General features: G+C 40.7%; 1 protein-coding gene across 1 annotated transcript; it reads right to left on the reverse strand.

Annotated features, from left to right (window-relative positions):
- Positions 1–5,361: 5,361 nt before the first annotated feature.
- On the reverse strand, positions 5,362–22,742 carry lonrf2 (LON peptidase N-terminal domain and ring finger 2). The gene is made up of 12 exons (XM_073474323.1): positions 21,031–22,742; positions 14,495–14,613; positions 13,528–13,650; positions 13,154–13,315; positions 12,258–12,483; positions 11,126–11,225; positions 10,713–10,827; positions 10,346–10,467; positions 9,040–9,226; positions 8,789–8,923; positions 8,338–8,487; positions 5,362–7,296 (listed from the first exon to the last, which is right to left on the reverse strand). The coding sequence occupies exons 1-12, from the start codon at positions 21,773–21,775 to the stop codon at positions 7,138–7,140; spliced, it is 2,343 nt and encodes a 780-aa protein (XP_073330424.1). The 5' UTR covers positions 21,776–22,742; the 3' UTR covers positions 5,362–7,137.
- Positions 22,743–23,077: the final 335 nt, after the last annotated feature.

Raw genomic sequence — 23,077 nt, forward strand, 5'->3', positions numbered from 1 at the left:
TCATATGATTCATGACTGATGGAACAATGTGGCAAAATGAAAACAGCAGTGCGGAGGATGCTGTCTGAAATCTATGGGTGGTAATTGAGGGATACATTTCTAACAATACAAGAAACCTTGATGGACCTGAAATTAGCAACAATGCAGATTAATCTCTGTTTTAATCTCTGTTACAAACACACCCACTTTAACGCATCCACACCCTAGAGACGGACAATGTGTGAAGGTGTAGGTTTGTCAAGTGTCGAGGTGACGTATGTCAGCAACAGACAAACAAATACATAAAGAGACAGAAGCTTGAGGTGGATGCCTGCTAATACTGTGAGCTACAGCAAGCCTGTCCAACCGGTGTGTGGAGGGATTGACCTGGCTGCTGGATTGGATATTTAGCATTTTTCTCATTATTGTAATGTGTTTGTGTGTCTGTCGATAAAATAGTGACTAAAGTTATTAATGAATGTAGTGGAGTTAATAGTACAATATTTGTAGTGCAATGTAGTGGAGTGAAAGTATAAAGAAGCAGAAAACAGAAATACTAAAGTTGAGTACAAGTACCTCCAAATTGTACTTAATTACAATCCATCTCATGGTTATTCTAAATGGCACCTGTTTAGGCTGTTTGAGTGTTTAACAATCAGTTCCAACAAATAAAAAAAAATCCATATACATCTTGTCTCTTATGTGTGTTTTTGTTTTTGGTATTTGTGTCTATGATCTCTATTGTAATCCCAATGCAATTATACACTGGAACTACTTTCTACCAGAGGAATACTTCAAATAAAAACTGTTGGCAGTGATTATATGGATTACCTGCTTGAACCTTAAGTGTTACTCTCTACAGTGTAGGTTAAAAACACATTTCTCTGTATTATTAGTTGTGGAAAAAGAATCAGATGCATCCCCTGTCTTCCTCTTATCCTCTGACTCAGTTTTTTGTGTTTAAGTGTGTTTGATATGGGACACACAACGCTGAGCAAACCCTGTTTGTGTTTGAGATGCAACTGCTTCCTCTTTTAGCCGCGTGAGTGTGTGTGTGTGCTCGTGTGTGTGTGTCCCAGCAAAAAGGAGAAGGTGAGTAAGAGCTACATCAGGATGTTGGTGTTATTTTGTGGAGCAAAAAAACTAGGCCTGTCACCACATCACACTTGATTGCAATGTGAGGAGTTAGGGCCCAAACGCAGCACACAGGAGACCAGGAATAGTCAGTTGAAGTTTGATTGACCTGACTCGGCAGGAACAGAGCAAGAGGAGCAAAATGACAGAAATGTCTCAACATGATCTCTGATGGATCCGCAGATATGGAAGGCAGAATCAGACAGCATATTTGCTGGGTACGCAGAGCACTTAGTCCAAACACACTTGTAGTCCGGGAATAACAAGGGTGAAAATATCAGGCAGAGGCAGGTAGACAATGAGCTCGTGAAGGAAGAAGGCCAACAGGTAAAAATGCACACGGCGTCCACACAACAGTAATGAGAGAGTTTACGCAGAGCAGCCACAGGCAAAACAGTATTCAAAGAAGCAGGTGAGTGTGTTGGTATTGTGTTGAAGTGGCTAGAGATGCTTAAAAAAAGCAGGTGTTTGTCAGAAAAATTACCATTCCTCCTCTTGGGAAGCAACTTGTCATGAACCAAAATGCTTATAAAGGGGAAAAGTGGACAATTTCATGGAAAGATGAAGGCCAGCGCAGTTAACACAGCCCTTCTTCTTCTGGGAACCATGAATATTCACAACAAATTTTATGGTAATCTGCTTTGGACAAACAAAGGAACACAGGCAACACACGAGGATCGGAGAACAGGCACAGGAACACGGGAGGCACATGGACGAAAACAGGATGACAACAGGACTGACGAGAACAGACCAACCAACGAAGTGTGAGGGGACAACATGGGCTTTAATACAAACCAAGCGGACGAGGGGATGAGGTGCAGGTAGAGAGAGGCAGTCTCATTTTCTTGTAATAAATTATTCTCTTATCTCGAGATATCTGTCTTTGATTTTCTCCAGATAATGAGATAAATTAACCCATTATCATGAGGGGACAAGCTTGTATATCTTTGTGATCTAATAAAGAAATCATGATTAAAAAAAAAACAATCTCAACAATGGCCATTCTTGGCCTCTGTGAGGCTAAAAGATGCAATATAGCACCTTTCATTTGGATTCAGAGCTTACAGACACTTCTTGCTCCCTTAACTTAGTTGCCACTCAGACTTTGTGTCCAGGCAGTTTGTGAATCTCAGCCAACATCGACAGGATTTCTACCTGCTGGCAGCAGAGTCCACACTCAGGTAAAACTGAGATTTAAAATGTGGTGCGGTCTGTCTGTGTGTGTCTCTAAAGAAGGGAAACATTGCACATTCATAAGGATCCTTTTAGTCCTGCATATTCTGGAGGATTATTATTCTGGAGTGCAACATTACTGGGCTGACAGTTTAAATAAAAGATCCTTCAGTGTTATACTGTGTGTTTACTAAGGTATACATACACACTGAAAGCTTGATGGTTTTTTTACATAAGTTTTGCAGATGATGATAGACTGTTCTGATGATGATATTTTTAGGATGTTGATGAGAGCTCGGTTTACATAATGTGCTTTACATAACATCAAAACAAGTCGGATGTTGTACATGAATGTGTGCATGTTGTCTTTTCAGGATGTTTTGTCCCCCGGGAACTTTTAAAATCGCCATTTTCAGAATTCAATTTGAAGCAGAATTGCCATCTAGGACGTCTGCCTCTCTGTTGTGTCTGTCTTCTCTCTCCTCTCAGTAACAACCCTGAATGAACTCAATGCCCCCACAATTCACCTCACCTGCTGTTTCACTGCCAGACACTGCCCCCCTGTGTCCAACACAAGCTACTGTGTTGAAGAGCCAACGATGGAAGAACGGAGAACCTATAAAAAAATAAAAATCCCAAATTCACTTTGCCCAGCAACAGTCACAGTGTGCAGACTATATAAAACACCTTCTGTGGCGGAGCCTGAGGGGAGAAAAAAACAAGAAGAATGCTTCCTGTCTGGACTACAGAGGCTGATACAGACACAAGCCAAGACTGCAGCTTCATGTAGAAGAAAAGTAGTGAACACCTCATCAGTCCTCTGCTCAGTGACATAATTCAGGGAGGGTGATAATGGACTGCTGCATCCTGACAGTCTGCATCAGACCTGAAGAGCTCAGGTCAGACGTCTCTGACCTCTTTCCTTCTAGAAAGGATCTAGTTTCAGACCAGGTTAGGCAATTTTGTTTTTTTTCCCTCTGTGGAGTCAGATGTGTCTGATCTTAGCGACGTAAATGCATCTGTCCACCACATTCACACATGCACGTAATTCCATTCCTCAATCTCCCATCAATGTAAAATTTAGATAGAGAAAACCTATTTTGAGCAGGTTTCAGTTGGACAAGTTTATTTTCCGTTGTGTTAAAAAAAAAGGACAGAATTCAAAATTCTAATTTTGAGAAAGTCTTGTTCTCCAAGACACCAGGTTTTATTTCCCAAATGTTTTTGACCACCACTTGATGCTTTATGAGTATTTTCTTTATGTACCATCCAATTAGTTGGAAACCAACTCACCCAGGCCCTTCCAGTTCACGTCAAGGATTTTCTTGAACAAATCATGTTAAATTCAGAAGAAAGGTTTCAATCTCAATAAATGTATTAATTTGAATAGTTGTTGCAGAATGTTTACGGTAAGCAAATTAGTAACAATACATTTTTTTACCTGAGCAAAGAAGCCGTCATTTTCAAAAAATCATATCTCTACTAGTTTTCACTTTCTTGCAACCAAATTCTGATTATGTGTAGTTTTAATGTAGTTCTGTTACATCTAGAAGTTATTTGGTCCTGCATAAAAAGTCCCACAGATCTTGTTTAATAGCTTCAGAGTTGAATATATATATATATATATATATATATATATATATATATATATATATATATATATATATATATATATATATATATATACATATATATATATATCATCTTTTCTAATTTTTCATGCTTTCACTGTCTGTAATGTTACATTCAGTGGTTTTATTTCATCAGTAGATATTTGTACTGTGTTAACTTCAAGGTTTTCTATCTGTCTGATACCTATTGAGCCTGTTTTTTTATTGAATTCAGGACAGGCAGCTTGTAATAGTTGGGTTTGTTGCATATTCGATGATGTCATCTAGTTCACTGTGTCTGGACAAAATATTAATCTCAGCTCAACACAAACATTATCTCACCATTTCAAACTTCTCTGAACTCATTTGACATTTTGTGGTTACAGCTTCTCCAATATTCTTCCTTTAAATTATTTTAATTTATTTTTGATCATTTCAATGTTTGGACTGTAAAGCAACTGATGACGAGTAACATGTTATGCTATCATGAAGTTGATTTAAGAAACTTGCTTCTTGGAGGTGTCATTACGAGCGTCTGGAAGTTACCTGCTTGATACTTCACAAATATCAGAGAGGTAGATGAGGATGTTGCTGCTGTTCAGGATGTTTATCTACCTCACCTCCAAACACTATAGTGTTCCTTCTCCCTGATGTGAAGCAGCTGCTATGAGACAACATGCAGAGACAGAACTGAATGTGTTTTTCTTTATTTGCAATAAAAAATAGGTACAAGAACCCCCTTTACAAATATACCAGGGAATTGCAGCATGTTGTGAGCCCCTCCCCTTACAGAGAGCAAGAAACTGCAGTGGAGTCACGAACATTTGGAAGGACAGAATTATACAGAGAAACGGTGCATTTACATGCATGCCAAGAATGCAATTACAAAAACATCTTCACAGACTAAAACTGAGACTGCTTTTCACTCTTCAGTCTTATTGTGGCTCATAAAAGCTTGATTTGAAGACTTGCAGAGATCAACACTTCCTTCACCACTCATCCTTCCCATTATTGTACAATGTTAAAAGTTATAGTGAAATTCCACTCTGTTTCTCAACATAACAAACTGAATCCTCATAAAAGCATTTGCAAAGTTGATGTTTTGAATATTTGAAACCTGCATTGTTCACGTCAGCTAGCCATCGTCTTCTGCTTCCCCGCATCTTTCTTTCATTCTTTTAACATGTTGCCACAATCACTTGCTCACCAGTGGTCAAAAACTCCACACACCCCTTAATTCAAGGAATCATGGAAATTTGGGTTATTATTGTGCAGCATTTAACCAATTTTCTTCGAGCACCGTGTAAAGTTTTTGACCACTAGTAGTTCTATGGAGACAACACATCTGTGTAAAGCTTTTGAACCGATCAACAGTTGGTGATGCTAAGTGTCAAGAGATGCGGCGTTATTCCAGTAAAGATGGGGAAGAAAGAAGAAATAAAAGTTTAAAAATAGACCAAAAAAATCAGTTTGCAAATGCTTTATGGAGGATGGAACATTTTTCAACATGTTTGTCAGGCCACAAGGATACACACAATGTGTTTTATTGAGAATATTGACTAAACTTATAATTATCTTTTAGAAAACTCCAATGGGCCACTTTTAGCATTGCAATTGCATTAGTGTGCATGTAAATGTACTAAGAGAAAAAGCGACGGAGAGAGAGAGAGAGGTGAAACGTTCCTTAAATAAATCAATACAAAGGCCTCCGAGTTACATTGATATACATATAAATCACCCAACTTAAGATTTCACCATACACATACACTTAAGGGCATAGCAGAGAGAGAAACAAAAAACAAGAAATTACACAATCAACCCCTAAAACTAAGTCTGTATTTGAAGTCCCAGAGATATGCTACAACAGGACACAGGTTCCAGATCGACTGTATCTGGGAGGATGCATTTGTATCTGCAATTTCCTATATGCAACTAAATCTTAGCCTGACTTACAATTAAATCTAACTTAAGGTGCACTCACACTTGGCCCAGTAGCTCCATACCATGCCGAAGCACAATTGTCCTTCCTCCCCAGTACCCCACTGGTCTGCACTCACATTGCTCCGGCCGCAACCGGGCCTGAGCACGGTTACCTCTTGTACATACATCATCACATTGTAGTGCGGTCGCAGCACAATGGAGAACAACACAGAGAACTACTGACTATATAACTTTACTGACATATTTGTGGCTTATTCGTGTCGTTTTGGTCATAGACGGCCCTCTCACATTCCTGGATTTCTTGATTTTACAACGTGGCGCAATGGACTTTGGGGGTCAAACGTGCTTGGGCACAGTAGGGATTGCCTAGTGTGAGTGCATCCTTAAATCTCTTTTTAAAACAGGTAGAGCATGTTGTTGTGGAGTTGTTCTCACACATTGAAGTCTGGGATTTTTAGCACTAGTATGGGCACAATCACAATCCTATCTTGATGCAAGGTCTCGCATGGTGCCCATGCCCATGACTTCCTATCATACGGTCTGAGGTACGCGCCCACCAGATGGTGAGGCATCATATACAAAGCTCCAGGTTTTTGCACATGAATTTCGGCTCGGTCGGTAAGACTCGAGCGAAGCAGCTGTTGCGCGTGCACATGCAGGTATCTGACCTCATGTGCAACTCGCCAAACGGATTCTGTAAATGTAGTAGAGAGTAAAAAGAAAAACATCCACATACTACAGCCAGACCAATACAATCACTTTGTTTTGCCGTCACGCCAAGTGTTTTTGTTTCAGCTTCATATTTCAGAGATGCTTTTAGTTCCTTCATGACAGAGAGTTGGGTACACAAGTGACCTAAACCAAGCGAAACAGCTTGGCCTGACTGCTTTTACCTCCATTTCAACAGAGAACATGAGGTGTGAGGTCACTCGTTCAGAGATGTGTTGTAGTTTGGTTCATCCAAGATGAATTGATTAGAGAGGGCTGTTGGTGGGGGGAGGGGACCAGGAAAGCCTTCACGGTCCCCCCCCCCCCGCCCACCTGCCACTCTCAAACTCTCAACAGAACAGACACGTGTGCTCAGAGAGGCTGCATGATGCATGTAGCATGAGCATCTGAGAGAATGAACTGATGCAAGAGTGGGCGAGTAGATGGATGAACAAACACGTGTTATTGAGTCAATCAGTTAGTCAATGAGTGACCAGATGAACAAATGAATGGCCAAACAAATGAATAAATGAATTGCTGAACTGCATAGAAGCCCAAGAGGTTCCAGTTTGTGCCCCAAGTGGCCGGCCAGTCACCGCGGCCTCTTGCGTGTAACGAAGATGAGAACTCTGCGGATGGCAATGAGGCGATCCTTGAGGGAGGTCATGGACAGGATGGTGAGCTGGGCTCGATTCTCCAACGGAAGGACAGCGAGCAGCCACCAACACCAGGCCGGACCACAGGGACTGGCCTGCAGGAGAGAACAGATACATACAGTGTTAGAAAACAGGGCTTCAGGAGGGCTGGATGTCTTTTAGGAATTTTTTTAGAGCCTCTTCATATTTTTTTTTTTTAAAAAATCCGATTTTTCCAACACACGAGAGGCAACTTTTTGTCAGAGCATCATTTTTGTTCCAAAATACCACTCCATCCCACGAGTCTGCCCTCCCATACAACACAAAGCAAATTTTTCTCACTCCTTTCTCACATTGGCTCTGTTTTTAGACACAAATACATGTGCAGACACACAGTGACTTCTTCTGTGTGGGTGTGACTGATCAGTTTCCGAACTTAACAGGAACTTGAGTATTTTCCTGAAGATCTTTTTGTTCTGGTCTCTGTTCATTACTAAAGCTAGGGCATCCAACTCTGAATAACTGCACATTCACACTCAAAATTAAGCATTTAATCAAATTCCTTTTGTGTGACAAGTAATTCAGTGTCACCTGCAGGACCTATATGTGTCTGCTCGCCTCGCCACTGCATTTGCTACCTACAACTGGTTTTCTCTTGGTGTGAGCAGAGAATAACAAAGTAGAAAACCTGGAGCAGCTGAGAGAGTGGAAACAGCTATCGTCTTACCTTCCCTCAGTGCTCTAGGAAAATACCTATGCTGTTTAGGCCTCTGATTGCCAAGCAGGGCAGTTTTAGTGCTTAGAGGACACTGGCTGGACACAAAATGTTCCAACTAAGTTTTTAAGCATATGGTGTTTATATTCATACTGTTTACTCCAAGCAAAGTCTTTTTCTTTTCTTTCTAAAAATTCTCTGTTGAGAATTATCTCATTAAACAATCAGTTATATTGTTACACAAATGTAACATTAACCAACCAATTAATGTGAACCTTGTGGATTGTTTAATCTTAGCAGATGAAGACAGCAGCTGAGTGTACACAGTGTGGTTTCAAGCAGTTTCAGGAGGCTAATGGTAAACAGGCATCTTATTTCTTAATGTATTTCTCTTTACATCTATATTGAACGTGGTATAAGTAGTCAAAGTATGTTTGCTGACCTGTGGGTCGGGGTCTTTGCTGGGGAAGTGTCCGAAGTGACTGAGGATCTGGCTCTTCATGTTGTCTTTCAGGGAGGTGAACCAGCTGTCGGCTTGCTCGTACACAGAGTCGTGCAGCTTCAGAAGCTCCACCAGCTCCTCTGCCTCCACCTGATTAGACAGAGAGACTGTTTTTTCAAAAACACCACTGACCAGAGGAAAGATGACAGAAGCTGTTTTTCTGATTACAAAACCTTCCACCTGACTGACCGAGAATAATTTAAGTACATATTAATAAACATGAGCAAATCCATCTGTTTATTGGTGCAGAAAGACTGAATTTCCCTCCTGTGACACAGTGCTCTGCTCAGCTGTCAGCGTTCTACCTTGTGTGACAGCAGCATGATGGAAAGTATCTAAAATGACAAGCTCTAACAGACAACACACCCACACTGACTTCCTCTCAACGTACCTTCTTATCTACCAGGTACTCTATCTTGGCGGTGTTGTAGCCATCCCTCTGGCCGTGGCTGAGGACCTTAAACCGCGACACACCAATGGTGTCGACCACTGAACGACCGTCAGGAAAAAACTTCACGTCTCGCACCTGAAAGACAGATTATGTTGTCTTTAGCAGGATAGAATCTCTGTTATTTGAGTGAGGTGAGAAAATGTGTGACAGAAGAAAATAATCCTGTACCAGCTCTAGTTCCACACACTCACCTGCAGCATGCAGCCGTAGCTGGCAAAACCTTTGAGCTCATCTGCTATGCACATGCCGAACTGCTTGGTGCCCGTCTCCATGGAGCGGCGGATCATGAGGCGGTAGCGCGGCTCAAACACGTGCAGCGGGCAGGGGACGGTGGGGAAGGCCATGGTGCACACAAAGATGGGCACTTCCTGGTTCAGGCTACAACAGACACAATGGAGACTTTATTTAGACTTTGGTGTTTGTGTGAATGTGGAAGAATTAAAAAAATGTATCAAATACTTTTAACGCTTTTCAAGAGCAACAGGCAAATCAAACTTAGTGGTCAGGAATTTTGTCAAATGAAAGAAGTCCTGTTTAATCTAGCTAACAATGTACTACTTAACTGATTTCATTATTGTTTTTTTTAAATAGTATTTTTTCACTATTATAAATGATTTGTGTAGAGGTCCACCAATATGGCTATTTCAGGGCTGATAATTAAAAATCAAGTAGACCGATAACCGATATTTGGAATCTTTTAGATTTTAGAACAGCCACTGATGGAATGAACCTTAGAACCATTTACTCAAGTACTGTTCTTCAGTACAATTCCTAAGGTACTTTACTCGAGTTTACTCAGATTTTTACCTTTTTCCAACGTATACATTTTTGTTACTAGTTACTGTGCAGATTCATACTATTTTATTGTTTATAGGCTTTTAATTATGATGTGTTACCAATAAGTTAGTGTTGTGTAGGGTTGGGTACCATTCACACTAGATACTGTATATGCCTGTAAATATGAGCACGAATATCGTTTTATGTTCAGTATTTAAATTAAAACGTATCACTTGTAAATATACTCATAGCAATGCTATCCCCGTTAGTGTGTTAACTGGAATTCCCATTATGTGTGCGCATCGAGCTAGTGGGCTGAGTGCTTCTTATATAAAATCATTTTGGGGATCAAAGAAAGCATACTGTAATATTTCCTCGTATACAGTATGCAGTTGACATAATATTGGTTTTATACCGAGGTCTCTGTCATACTTATATAATAGAAAACCGGCTCAAGATTTTTGGTCTACACCCAGTTTTGTGTACCTTGTTTTTGTAAAAGAGAAGTAGGAAACAAACAAAACAATGTAACTACCTGCTGTAAAAACAAGACTTGTAATAGTTGCTTTTAAAACACTTAAACGTCACATTATCCAAGTTTCCTGTCCAGGTTGTATAATGTAGGTTGTATGGTTTAGGGCTGTACAGTTACTATTTAAAAACCATCTGAACATTTATTTTTGATCCAGTGACGAATGGATTCAGATGTAAATAACTCACTTGGACAGCTCCTTCATCTCCTCTTCATGGATTTTCTTCCTCTCTGCCAGCTCATCTCCTAGGTAACGCTGCAGCACTTCCTCCATCAGCAGGGTCTTGCTGTAGCCCCTGGTGGCCAGATACTGCAATGACAACACACACAAACACACACAAACACCACCAATAAGCTATTTATTACATACTAGGGCTACAGAAACAATTGTTTTCATGATCATTTAATCTGTCACGATTAACATGATTAATCTATTCATCCTTTGACCTATCAAATACAGATTAAGAAGAAAATGAACTTTTAAATTTAGTGGTAAAACCCTGTTTTGATCAAAGTGTATTTGGATATTTGACAGTACATGAAATATGTGTGTACCTCAGCCAGATTCTCCTTGCACAGAGGACAGTTGGGGTTGTGATCCAGGCAGCGCTCCAGACATTTGAGGCAGAAGGTGTGACCACAGGGAGTGGCCACCGGCTCATAGAACAATCTGGAGGACAAACAAAATTTAAAAAATTAAAAACCCACACAAAATCAAACATATTAGCTACTGATATCAGTGCTGCACGAATCACATGTCATGATAACACAGTTGCATTCTGATATAAAGAAAGTGAAGTTATTATTATAAGTCATTACTTTTGGTCTTAACCATTACCAAAACCTGTCAATACTGTGTGTACATGTGTCTGCATGCAGTTACTCTGTGTGTGTGTGTGTGTGTGTGTGTGTGTGTGTGTGTGTGTGTGTGTGTGTGTGTGTGTGTGTGTGTGTGTGTGTGTGTTCACCTCATGCAAAGTGAACACTCCATGTCTCCACTGTCCAATAGATCAGCAGGAACCGTCCTCCCTCCACACACTGTAGAGGCCTGGAAGCTGCTCGGCTCATCTGTTAAAAATAAAAAAATTACACCATCAGGATACATATTTCCATGTGTTTAGGTTATCAATAATCTATACAGCAGAGAGGGGAGACTTTTTTATGCTGTGCAGTCAATTAATAAAAAACAAAAATGAAACCCGACCAGACCGACAGGGAGTGTTTTGTTATTTTCCATCCCTGGCTCATGACACAAAAAACACACACTTACAGGAAGCAATAAAGTTGTATCACATGTTAAGTGTTCTGCTTTGTTTTGTTGGAGAGAAGACAGACTATTATTTAGGGGAATGACACTGTGATACAATCCTATCATGTCATTATAGTCAGCTTCAAACAATGATTGCAGGGAAATTACATTTAATGACTAACAAAAGTAGTTACTGTAGTTTTAAAACGGAACAAAGTTCTTTGAACAGTAATTTGATGTCTATTTGAGTCTATTTGCTGTCTATTGCTGCTGCTCTCTGAGTGTTTACCAAACATAATTTCGCTGTATGCCTACAATGACAAATGTGTCTTATCTTGTCTAAGTAGTTTAACTGGCTCAGTGAAGAGATGCAGACCGCAGGATGACGCAGCATTGACAGAATCAGGACATCTCCATTAACTTTATAACACAAGAAAGTAATTACTTGTACTGTGCTTCCTTGGTTTTAGTTGGTTATCAGTCAATGCTGTTGAACTATGAAGTGAAAAAACAACAACACAGATCTTAAAATCTTCAAGTTAAATTTTGAAATGAACCGAATCATTTTATTATTAGTTATATTTCCTGCTTGGATTGATGTTTAAGTGCTACTTCAAATGTTAATATTTTTATCGTTTTACGAGTTACTGAATTGAATTGAATAATTTTATCATCTATTGATAAAAGCCAAGAGGTAGTCCCAGACTTAAAATGAAAGTGGCATCCAATCAGTGACACCGAGAGAAATTTTAAAAATACAGGGATCAATATTAAGTAATAAGTGTTGTGGTACTTTTATGTGAATCATCATGAATAATCTAAATTTTGGAATGAAAATCAGATTCTCTTACCAGGTCTGAGCAGTTTGGATGGAGGGTTGAAGATTGCTGAGGGTCCATCTCCGCTGTGTTTCCTCTTGAGGCCACCAGGGGGGGCTGGCAGTGCAGCCAGAACACCAGCCAGGCTGTTAGCGCTGTCCTTCCCGGCAGCAGAGTCCGATTTACCAGGACACGGAGCAGACAGTCTGGAGGACGAGTCGTCTGCTGGAGCACTTTTAGTCACACTGAACTCTGAGTCCTGGACAGACAGACAGGTAGAGAGATTAGTGAGCTGGATGATTATGAAGAGATGATTGACAGCCACATTCTGACAAGTATAATATATTCTGAATAAAGGTGTAGTCCAGATGACTGCTCCTAAAACAGGCTGTGTGTATATTTGGATCTACATAGTGAAGGAACTTATGGTTATGACTGTTGGCATTTTTTATATTTATTATTTATATATTTATTTTATTGGCATTTATATATTTATTTATTATATATTTTATTATATTTATTTTTTCTTTTATATTTGTATTTTACTACTGCATCTGTTGTAGTCGTTTCGGTGTTGGCTGATCAGAAATTTGAAAAATAAGACTGCAAGTCAACACAGTTATCTTTTAAGACCTAGTGTGTGTCCATCCGTCAAAATACAATAATTAATCTCCTTGACATAAACCTGCTTACAAACCCACAATTAGCGTCAAAATGTTTTAAATAAAACTAAAAGTAAACCAACAAGGTTGGAGAAGAAATAGACATACAATGGTGTAGGGATGGGCAGTATTTCAATATATAATATAATCCATAATATTATGGATTAATCTTGATAATGTCTCAACATTCATTCGATCATTTAGATGAAATGTCTCTTATAACACATCTTTTCATTGGTCTCAGTGTGTTTGTTTGTGTGCATTAACCTGTGAGGAGGATCCTGGTCTCTGTGTCTGTGTGAGTGGCCTCAGGGACCTGAGCAAGGCGGGGGGTTTGATGAGCCGGGTGGTCATCCCCCCCTGCAGTGGGTGCAGCGGCGTTGGCATGTCCTCATTCTCAAACACAGAGGAGAACACCTCGCTAAGGACCTGCAGGAGGAAACAAAACAAGGCACTTGATCAGCGTTCACATTACACATGAAGAGATGAGCAGAAGTAGGTGATTACACTTGTTTTTCCCTGTATTCTACTTAAACGAGATGTTACTCATTCACACTTGTCTACACCTCGTTGGGTGGGATCTGTGCTCCAGATCAGAAATAGCAAATGGATGGGGGGGATTTAAGGGGGCCTTCCCTTACCTTCTGAGCCTCCAGTTTGACTTTGGTCCAGTCAGGCTTTAGCGCTATACACATGAAGTATTCCTGCAAGGCCTCATCGTGCCGACCTGCTTTACTCAGCGCTGTGGCTTTCAAACAGTGAGCCTACAAAAACAAAAAAATTTATGAAGTTTTGACAAGAAACGCATTGTGTTTGCCAGTGAGTGACTCGCTGCTCGGCATTTGTTGACAGCGTATCAGTTTGAAATATTACAGGGAGTAGTTTTATACAGTCTGTGAGAACAAGAAGGAACAGCATCAGATACAGAGGTACAGGCGAAAGGCTGCACACCTTCAACTTTTCAGTACGGTAACCAACTCCTTTTACCTCATTAATGTTAGCATTGTTTTTAAAACTGAAATATTGCAATAAAAGGAGCTTTTGCTTTGACAACATTTTTTCCATCATCACGTTGTCATCAACTCTTAAGTTAAATCTGTCTCAGACTACTCTGTCCTGCTGCAGCTGTTCAGACACTTTCAGTTCACAACTGTACCGCCTGACTGTTAAAAAAGCAAAACAATTACAAGTAATGTAGTCGAGGTATGCACAAACACTGTATAACACATAAAACCACGGTAAGCCTATTCCACTAGACATCAAAATATTCCAGAATTTAAAAGCACTATCATGTTTTATATCACAACTATTAAAAGAAAACTATAAGTACATACTGGAGTTTTGGAGCCAATACAGATATTGAGGAGTAAAAAAAATCAGATATATGTTGGCTGATATTCTTACATACACAGAATATATACATAAATAGTAAAAAAGGTAAACAGGTATTGCCTGTATAGTGTTGTCTGGCAGAAGGAAACAGAACAATTTCAGTCTCATGATGATGCAGTTATAACTATGGTTTCTATTATTCCTTCAGGTTTGTCTTATCTTTATTCAGACATATTTAATTTTGCCCTGCAGATCCATTTCAAACTTGTGTCTCACCTTTGTCCAGAGAGGTTTTATCCTACAGAGGCTGTTGGCGTCCTGCACTGCCTGACTGAAGTTCCTCATCTCCACGTGTAACTCAGCCCGCTGGCACAGCAGTCTGCCTGAAGAGGGCACTGTACACCACAGGGAAAAACGAACACACACAGACACACACACACACACACCATGAGGTCAGTGGACAGGCCTTCAGGGGATGGACGGTTTTTTCTAGGTCTAGCAGAAGTAGGGCAACAATGTAACGTGACTGCAGACCTATTTCATGCGTAAGAATGCTATGTAACTTATGTGGCGATAAAAAAGTAGAGTCAGAGGCCACTTCTCAGCCTGCTCTTGTTTTACAGCAGTCACTTTATGGCCACATTATTAAACAGTTTTTTTTTCCAAATGACACACTTTACTAATTGTTATAGAGACAAGTACTTTATAGACCCAATGCTGACTTTTGGCACCTTTTTTAAATCAGACTCAAGAACAATGATGCTCCAGTCCTATAAAAACATTATTCAAACTGGGATCAATCTCTTTCTGTGCTCCTGTGTGTTGAGAATTCAGCCCATCTGACAGTTATCTTTACAAATTAAATCCATAGAACTAGGGATGTCCCGATCAGGTTTTTTTTACCCCAATCCCGATCTGAGTCATTTAATATTTAGTATCTGCCGATACCAAGTCCCGATCCGATACTTAGCCCTAACTAATATTTTCCTAGATAATACAGCTGCATTAAGAAAAAAAATCACCTGCATCCAAGCTGTTCTTAATAGCTTTTTTTATTTTGTTGAAACAAAGTAAATACTTTCATATGACTCTTTCTTATTCTGCATATCCTATTGCAACATTGGTTTTCATTAGTTTTTTAAAAAAAAAAAAAACGACAAGTAAACAAAGTCAGTAACTAAACCCTGATCCTCTACCACAGAGGTGGGCTGGTTATCTAGAGCGATGAATTCAATGACCTTCTCTGTAATATTTGTGGCCATGTCGCTGACTCGAGGATATTTCTCTTTCCTTTTGAAAGTATCCACGAGTGTTTGTTGCTTCGGTGCCTTTGCCTGTATTGCTTGAGTGAACTCATGTTTTTGTTTATGTGCCGTATCAAATTTGTAGTATTAAATGCAGCTCTTTTGTTACCAGCTCGCGAAACGGTCGTATTGCAGATGTTACGTGTTGCCGTTGGACTGCTTTCGCTTTCTAATTTGAAATATTTCCACACTGCAGACATTTTATCCACAGGTTCTCCAGACTAACGTTACGAGCACGACTGCATTCTGCCACAAATTGTGCTCCGTTGACGACAGCTGACGTAAAAATAATCGGGCTTGGGTCCACGTTCAAAATTGCCTATCCCGATCAGTGAAAAAATGCCCATATCGGCCCCGATCCCGCAATCGGGATCGGGACATCCCTACACAGAACCGTTATAAACAGATACACGCACATGATTGTTGAACACTAAGGCTGCAAAGAAACAGGAGAAATGACCTGTGGAGGTTTACATGCTGTGACTGTTATTTTGTTCAATAGACATATGTAAATTTAAGACTCTGTTGGCATTGTTTCCTAGTGTTAGTCCTGTTGCTGAAAGTCTAACATTAATATAACAACTAGTTTGTTTTTTTTAACCATTTGTTTGATTCAAAGTACCTGTGTTGCTTTGATTCATTCTGCTCAGGATTACAGACCGCTTACACAACAATCACAATGTTTCAGACCCAACCCAGTACATTTCAAAACAGTGTTTCTACGGTTTCCATTCCAGCTCGCCAAGCTAATGACGCTTACTTATTTACCCACAGAAAACGTCACTGGCCTTTGCCTCTGGCACTTTTTGAATGGAACTTTGGATTCTGAGACCTTTTGGCAAGTTATTTGAGAGACCATGTCATCTCTTATCTTCCCCAAAACTGAACAGAGGGTGAAAAGGCTGCCTGAGCTGAGTCAGCTGAGACTCGGGCATAAAACACCAACAGCTCGACCAACAGAAAATATTTACATGAGCCAGAAATATTGTGCTAAAAACAAACTCCAGATAGCCTTTATGAGACAATGCAGGAATAAACATTAGAACATAACGCCTGGAGGATAGGAGCTTCCATCACTCACCTGTGTCTACCTGATATTTGCTGTTTATCTTTATTAATGTTATTTAGATGTGCCACCTCAAAATCGGACACAGACGTTCTAGCACAATCCAATGGCAAGATTAAGTTAAAATTTCAGGCCTTTCTAGACGTGTAGGGCAGGATTTTACCTTTACAATCATAATTAACACCTATAGATAATTATGATATCCTGTAGCTCTGTGTGAGTTGGACAACTGAAAAACATCGCCTGGAGGGAAATGTTAGAGTGGTTGTGCTGCTACTGAATATAATGTAGCCGTACGGCTGGAGCTGCTGGGAAAGTTCTGTTTGACTGTGTATCAGGAAGTTTGTCCCATAGCAGAGAAGCCAACTTGCTGAGGTGAGTAGGGAGAATGCTCAACATCTCACCAATGTAGTCACCACGACTTCCTACTGTCACTCTGACGGCAACCTCAAACTTTCTCACTTAACCGAGTGGCTTGATCAACTCTCACATCCTTGCTCGGCAGATGTGGGAGATGTACTGTACTGAGTAGGGATGGGCATTTCAAGCAGAACTACTATTCGATAATCACAGGGAACTAATCGATTATTTTTCGACTAATCCCCAGCTGGCCATTGACTGTTGCTGTGACGACGGGCCTCCACTTTCTATCGGGTGCTTCGCTCTCATATGACTGTGCATGGCTGTCGTAGACTTGTGATATGCAAGCTTTGCCTCGCAGATATTACACCGCACCTCTGTTTCATTTTTTTTTTTTTTGAAATAGTTCGGAACTTTTGGACGGCTGCAGCACTCTCTCCATGGCTCCTGCTTGTTTCTTCTTCTACGGTGGCATCTAACGTCAGCCCATCACACAGCGTATCAAATGCTACACTGCCCCCGCGCAGAAGGCACCAGTAAAACAAAGGAATATTTTTTTCAGACATGTTTTACTAATCGATTATTTATGATTTAACGACTATTCGAATAATCGAAAATCATTGCCCATCCCTAGTACTGAGCAGCCACAACAGCTTTTGATTTTTCCCTCTCACATGTCACAAAGACCAACAACTCCTGCCTGATTAAGATCTGCTTAAGTTTCAACACAAAAACACTTGGTAAGATTTCAGGAAAGTTGAATTGATCACTCTCAAAAGATCTCTCGTGGGTATGGGGATACAATCTATACACAACCCGTAATACTTATATACTATTGTTCATATCACCTTTAGTTCTTATGTAAATTCGAAACACAACAATGTATTTGTTGGAGCTTAGAAACTTCAGCTGTCTGGAATATATATATATATATATATATATATATATATATATATATATATATATATATATATATATATAGATATTAAAAATGGCTTGGAGACATAGTACTTGTACTGTATTTTTGCATGTGGTTAAAACTCCACAGTTGATGTAGCAAGATGGAAGGAGCAGAAACTAATTGGAGGACATCACTCTGTTTAAGGTCGCCAGGACATATTGGCACAGTGAAGATTTCAGCCCATATCAAATAATCAACCCAGCTTCATAAGAAAACCCAGAATTCCTAACAATCATTATTGCAGCATATTTACTAGGTTGTTTTGCAGGATGGGTCGTATTTTGTGGCTGCATCAGTACGAATTAAGGCTGAAATGATTCTTTGAATAACACGATTACTAAAAAGTTATGGTGATGAGAGGGAAACGCATTTCTGGATTCGACTGTTTATGCAAGACAGGGTAAAATTACACAAGCATTGTTTGTCAGCACTCAAAGGGCTGAGTAAACCCCTACAGGTGGGCACTGTTCAGTTCTGTCTCTGGAGTCGTGGAGGCAAGGAAGGAAAGAAAAGGAAAGTCTCATCTGTTAGGCTATGGACAGCTGACTCGCTGAAGCAAAAACAAACTTGATGGTAATTAACATTCACTGGAACATGATTGTGACACTGCATTAGATCTACAATTATTGAAAAGGGGGCGCAGTTCCCCATGCTGGATGTGCTTTAACAGGAGGATAATGTACATTAGAAGTGTGTAAATTTCTCGATCATAAGATGCATCATGATGCGACATGGAAGATTCTGCATCGATACAGAGACAGAGCATAATCGAGAGTATGCAGTTTATGCTGACTGTTGATTGTCCAGCCTCAGCTGGACAGTAAAGTTATGTTGCGTCGTTGCTCCCCTGCTTTGAATTGTGGGCGGACATTAGGCTAATGTTACTTATGTAGGAGGCATATCAGAGGGAGGCAGAGATCATCTGCGAGTGATAAAAAAAGAGTCTCCAAGTATTATTTTAAATGGACAACTCGGGGCACATGTCTGATTTTATTAACTTGCTGGGAAGCACGAGCTGGACGACACTTATGCCTCACAACAATTACTAATCACGTTAGCCTTTTTCACCTGAAGCTAATGTCTATGTGAAAACAATATTATTGTAGGTAACAACAAACGTGACCTAACCTGACAGTGTCAGAGACGTTGGGTTTATTCTCCATCTCAGACCCCCTTTATTGATTTGTTTGGGAAGAGGGTTAACTCAAACTTTAAACCGAACTTAAATATTATTTTAATTTGCCAAATCCTAATCTGCAAAAAGTCACCAGGATAGAGAAGTACAGGAGAAGTACTGCGCATGTGCAACTTTCAACAGAGATGAGAAAAAAATCAAGATGTTTGACTCCTTAGCTACTTCAATCACCAGTTCCAGAAAAAACTATATGTGTAATTCAGAATATTATTGATTAAGACTTTTTCAAATAAGTTAACATCTTCGAAGTGACATACAAGAGGAAAAAAGAAAGGAAACAGAAAGGCTAACTTGTCTCCTAGAAATGGCAAGGGTGCCAATCGCCATTGTTAGCAGGTTTACCCAAATTTAAAAAAACACATATATACACATTTTTGTGTAAAGTGGTATTACAATGGTATAGCCATCAGTGCTGAAAAAAGTTTAAGACTAAAATTGAAAGTAAAATCAAGTCGTGAATTTAAAAAAAAAAAGTGTTATCCTGTAATTTCTTCATCTCTTTAAATGAAAGGAAATTATCAACATAAACTTCAGCTGTGGCGTTACCTCGGTTGCGTTACCTTGCAAAACATACTACATTCTCTACCCCAGTACGCACTATTGCACCTGTCCATTTTGCTCTCTCTCACAAACACAGGTCGCACATCATTATATAAATGTCATTATGTAAACTGAATGTATTAAGAAATGTAGCACAGACATCCACCAAGAGGAGAAAAAAATGCCCAAAAGGCACAGGATGGGCAACAGCTGTACTTCCGCTGACATCATGAGCTCATTATGCTCATCCTGCATCACTGATACCAGATGGCCTCCTGCTGCATTTGTTGGGGAAACACTGAGTGGCAGTGTGAAAGCTGTGAAGGCACTCTGTCCTCCTGTCAACCAAGAGTCCTTCACAAGACAGAAGGCATGAATCAATATTGATCTGGGGACAGAAGAGTCTGAAAATTGCCATTTGAAGGCTAAAATGACAAAAAGAGACACAATACATTCCCTCTGCTTGCTCCACACTTTCATGTCTGATCAATTTCTTACACCAACGTGAGTGTGAACACCTGACATAACCAACCGTTCCAGTGCCTTGTTTCACCAGTTAAGCTATTCCAGGACCACAGGAAATTGATTTTTAATGTGCCTCTAATATGTAGGACAGAGATGGAGCGAGGGCATTTCAACCTTCTGTGAGGATCCAACCTTTGCAACATGAGACTTGCCCTTGCCCACAATTAATGAAGTCACACTGGCACTCTATGTAACGAGCGAAACGAACAAAACATTTGGTTTGTTTGCTCAGAAGGTTCAGGAAGACAGATGCTTAACTTGACAATGATTCCAAATATGAAGCATATGAAAGAGTAGCTTTAAGTAACAGAGTAAGTTGTTTCACTAATGTAGTATTGCAACTGATACAGTTTATCACCATCACTTTTCCCTAAATGTTACCCAACACAGCACAACCTGCCAGCTTATGAAACACCAGCAGCAGGGGGAGGGGTTAGGGCTTTAGTCCAACTCAGTCTGCATAACTCAGGAATGTATTCATACAGTATGTGAGTATTATACAAAGACATACAATATTTAGGATATATAACAAAGTGGGCTGTCGTGTACAAACAGCTACACATACATCCCTTCTCCATAGCTGCTCTGAGGACACAGTGCAGAGCAAAAATAGAAAATGGTATAAATGTGTCACTGGGAAGTAGAAGATCAGTATGTGTGCTACTTAGGTAACGAGGAACGGTACATCATATAACGCCTGACCTCGGTGCGGTCTGGATAGGTAGGAATGGCGCCCCTTATCGGTGACACCGGGTAGCTTGCCTGAAAAAGTAGGTCACCTACACAAAACTCTAATTTTGATGAGATGAGATTGCGGTAAATGGAGAATTTGCATTACATAAATGAAGGCTGTGCTCTTACCCAGATCCACTGCTGCATTGTACTTCTCCAAGGCCTCAGACAGCTCCTGGTTTTTCCACAGGACCTCTCCTTCTTTCCAGATTTTCCTGGCTTTACTCTCAGTTGCAAACAGTTTGTCCAGCAGGCCACTGAGAACAACATTTAATCTCCTGCCGTTTGGCAGTCCATCTTTTTTGTTCAACTTTTGTTTGCATTGTATACAGTCTTTAACACAGTCGTCTTCTATGCAGCGTTTGCAGAAAGTGTGTCCACAATCTACGGTTGTAGGCTCGTGGAGCAGACGCTTGCAGAGGCGACAAGAAAACAGGTCCAGTACTTCATCCTCTCCACACTCCCCATCACTTTCAACCCCATCTTCCCCATTACTGCTTTTACCATGTCCGTTTAACGTCCCGGGGAGGCCCAGCTCCTTCTCACGGAGAGTCCGGGCGATGGTTTCCACCAGGAGGCTAAGCTCCTCCGTCCGCAGTTTGCCCAGGCTGGCGGCCGTGCAGTACGAGTCCAGTGCCTCAGATATCCGCCCGGCGCGGGCCAAAGTGTCAGCCTTCCTCAGACACAGGCCCCTGTCCGGCTGCTGGAGGTCAGCGAGCTGGGAGCTGTAGATCTCCGCGGCCAGGTTAAAGTCCCCAGCCCGGCTGGCCTCCTCTGCCACCTCCAGCATTTCAGGGCAGATGCCCGCAGCCCCTGGGTTGGAGAGCTGGTGGACGAACAGCTCGCCCTGGTGAGGCTGTACTCCCGTCTCCATCTTCGTCTTCCAAAGGGAAAATCAGATACTTGGACAGCGAAGAGGTTCACTGGCAGTCTGGCAAAGGCAGACCTACCTCTCCACGCTGATCAGAAATCATACCCCAAGATTAAACTATCATTTAACGTGTTGCTGTCAAACCAAACCCCCGACTGTCTCTCGATGTTGGCCATTGGAAGTAGGTATGGGCTCATTCCGACTCATAAGACATTAAAATATGATGTATTATTACTAGTCCCGTAGAAGTCCCACAAACAGTAAACTATGGCCTCTACACCAATGAAGCCACCAAGGGACGCAGTTTCCCTGTTAACACCGGCTCTGGTATACTGGAGGTAGAATATCGGTGTTATTTACTAAGCTCTCCGCTTTTCAGCCCCCTTCACAGCATTAACGCGGTCTGAGAACGACTACAAATACAACTTCACAAACACTGTCGCTTTGAAGATAACACGGGAATGACTATACGCTGTGTTTATGTTTACTGAGAGCGACCGGTTCAAGTCCTCCGTGCTTAGCAAGTAAGAAGCTTAATTTCTAACTCGTCGTTAAGATACTGTACAAACGCAACAAAGACCAAATGTAGGTTTTAAAACAGTTGACAGTACATTAAAGTAGAGGTTGAATTGAATACTACTTAGCTACAGACAAACAAGCCAGTCTTTGCACCAGTGGACCGCAGCTCATCGGACGTTGTTTTTATGCACTTCGAACCGAGAGCTAACGTTAGCTAACGTTAACAGCAGGTTAAATAACAGCTAACACAGATCGCTCCTTCGCCGCTCGTCGAAGTCCACAAACGAACTCTTTTCAACCCAGTGTCCCAGAACCCGTGTATTTGGACGACTCCCGGTGTCATGTTCTCTTCTTTAAAACGAGAATACCCCGATAAAAATAAAGCAAATACCGGGATAGTCCAGCTTGGTCGCTAGCCAGCTAGCTTCGGCAGCTAGAGGTTGTCGCTTCTCCGGATTTCATGAACAGTTCGCCGTAGCAAGCGGAGGGCGTCATGTGACGCACGAGGAGGGCTCCTATTGGTCCTCTATGTGGCTCACTTATATAACGCAATGATATTGTATAACCTCTCAGACAGCAGTGGGTGACTGAGATCCTCCAAAACAAGCTCACACTTACTGGTTTTATCAAGTTTTCACACGTGATATCACAATAAGATCCCCTCAGGTGAAATGAAAAGGATAGTCGTCTTCTGTTTGATTTGAATTATCACTTTGTCGCTGCTCAACTCTTAGTTCTGGCTGTGGGATTGATTCATTGTTTTATGTAACGCTTTATATAAGCAGT

Source organism: Pagrus major, chromosome 9 (genome assembly GCF_040436345.1).
Source record: "Pagrus major chromosome 9, Pma_NU_1.0".
NCBI classification, from domain to species: Eukaryota; Metazoa; Chordata; class Actinopteri; order Spariformes; family Sparidae; genus Pagrus; species Pagrus major.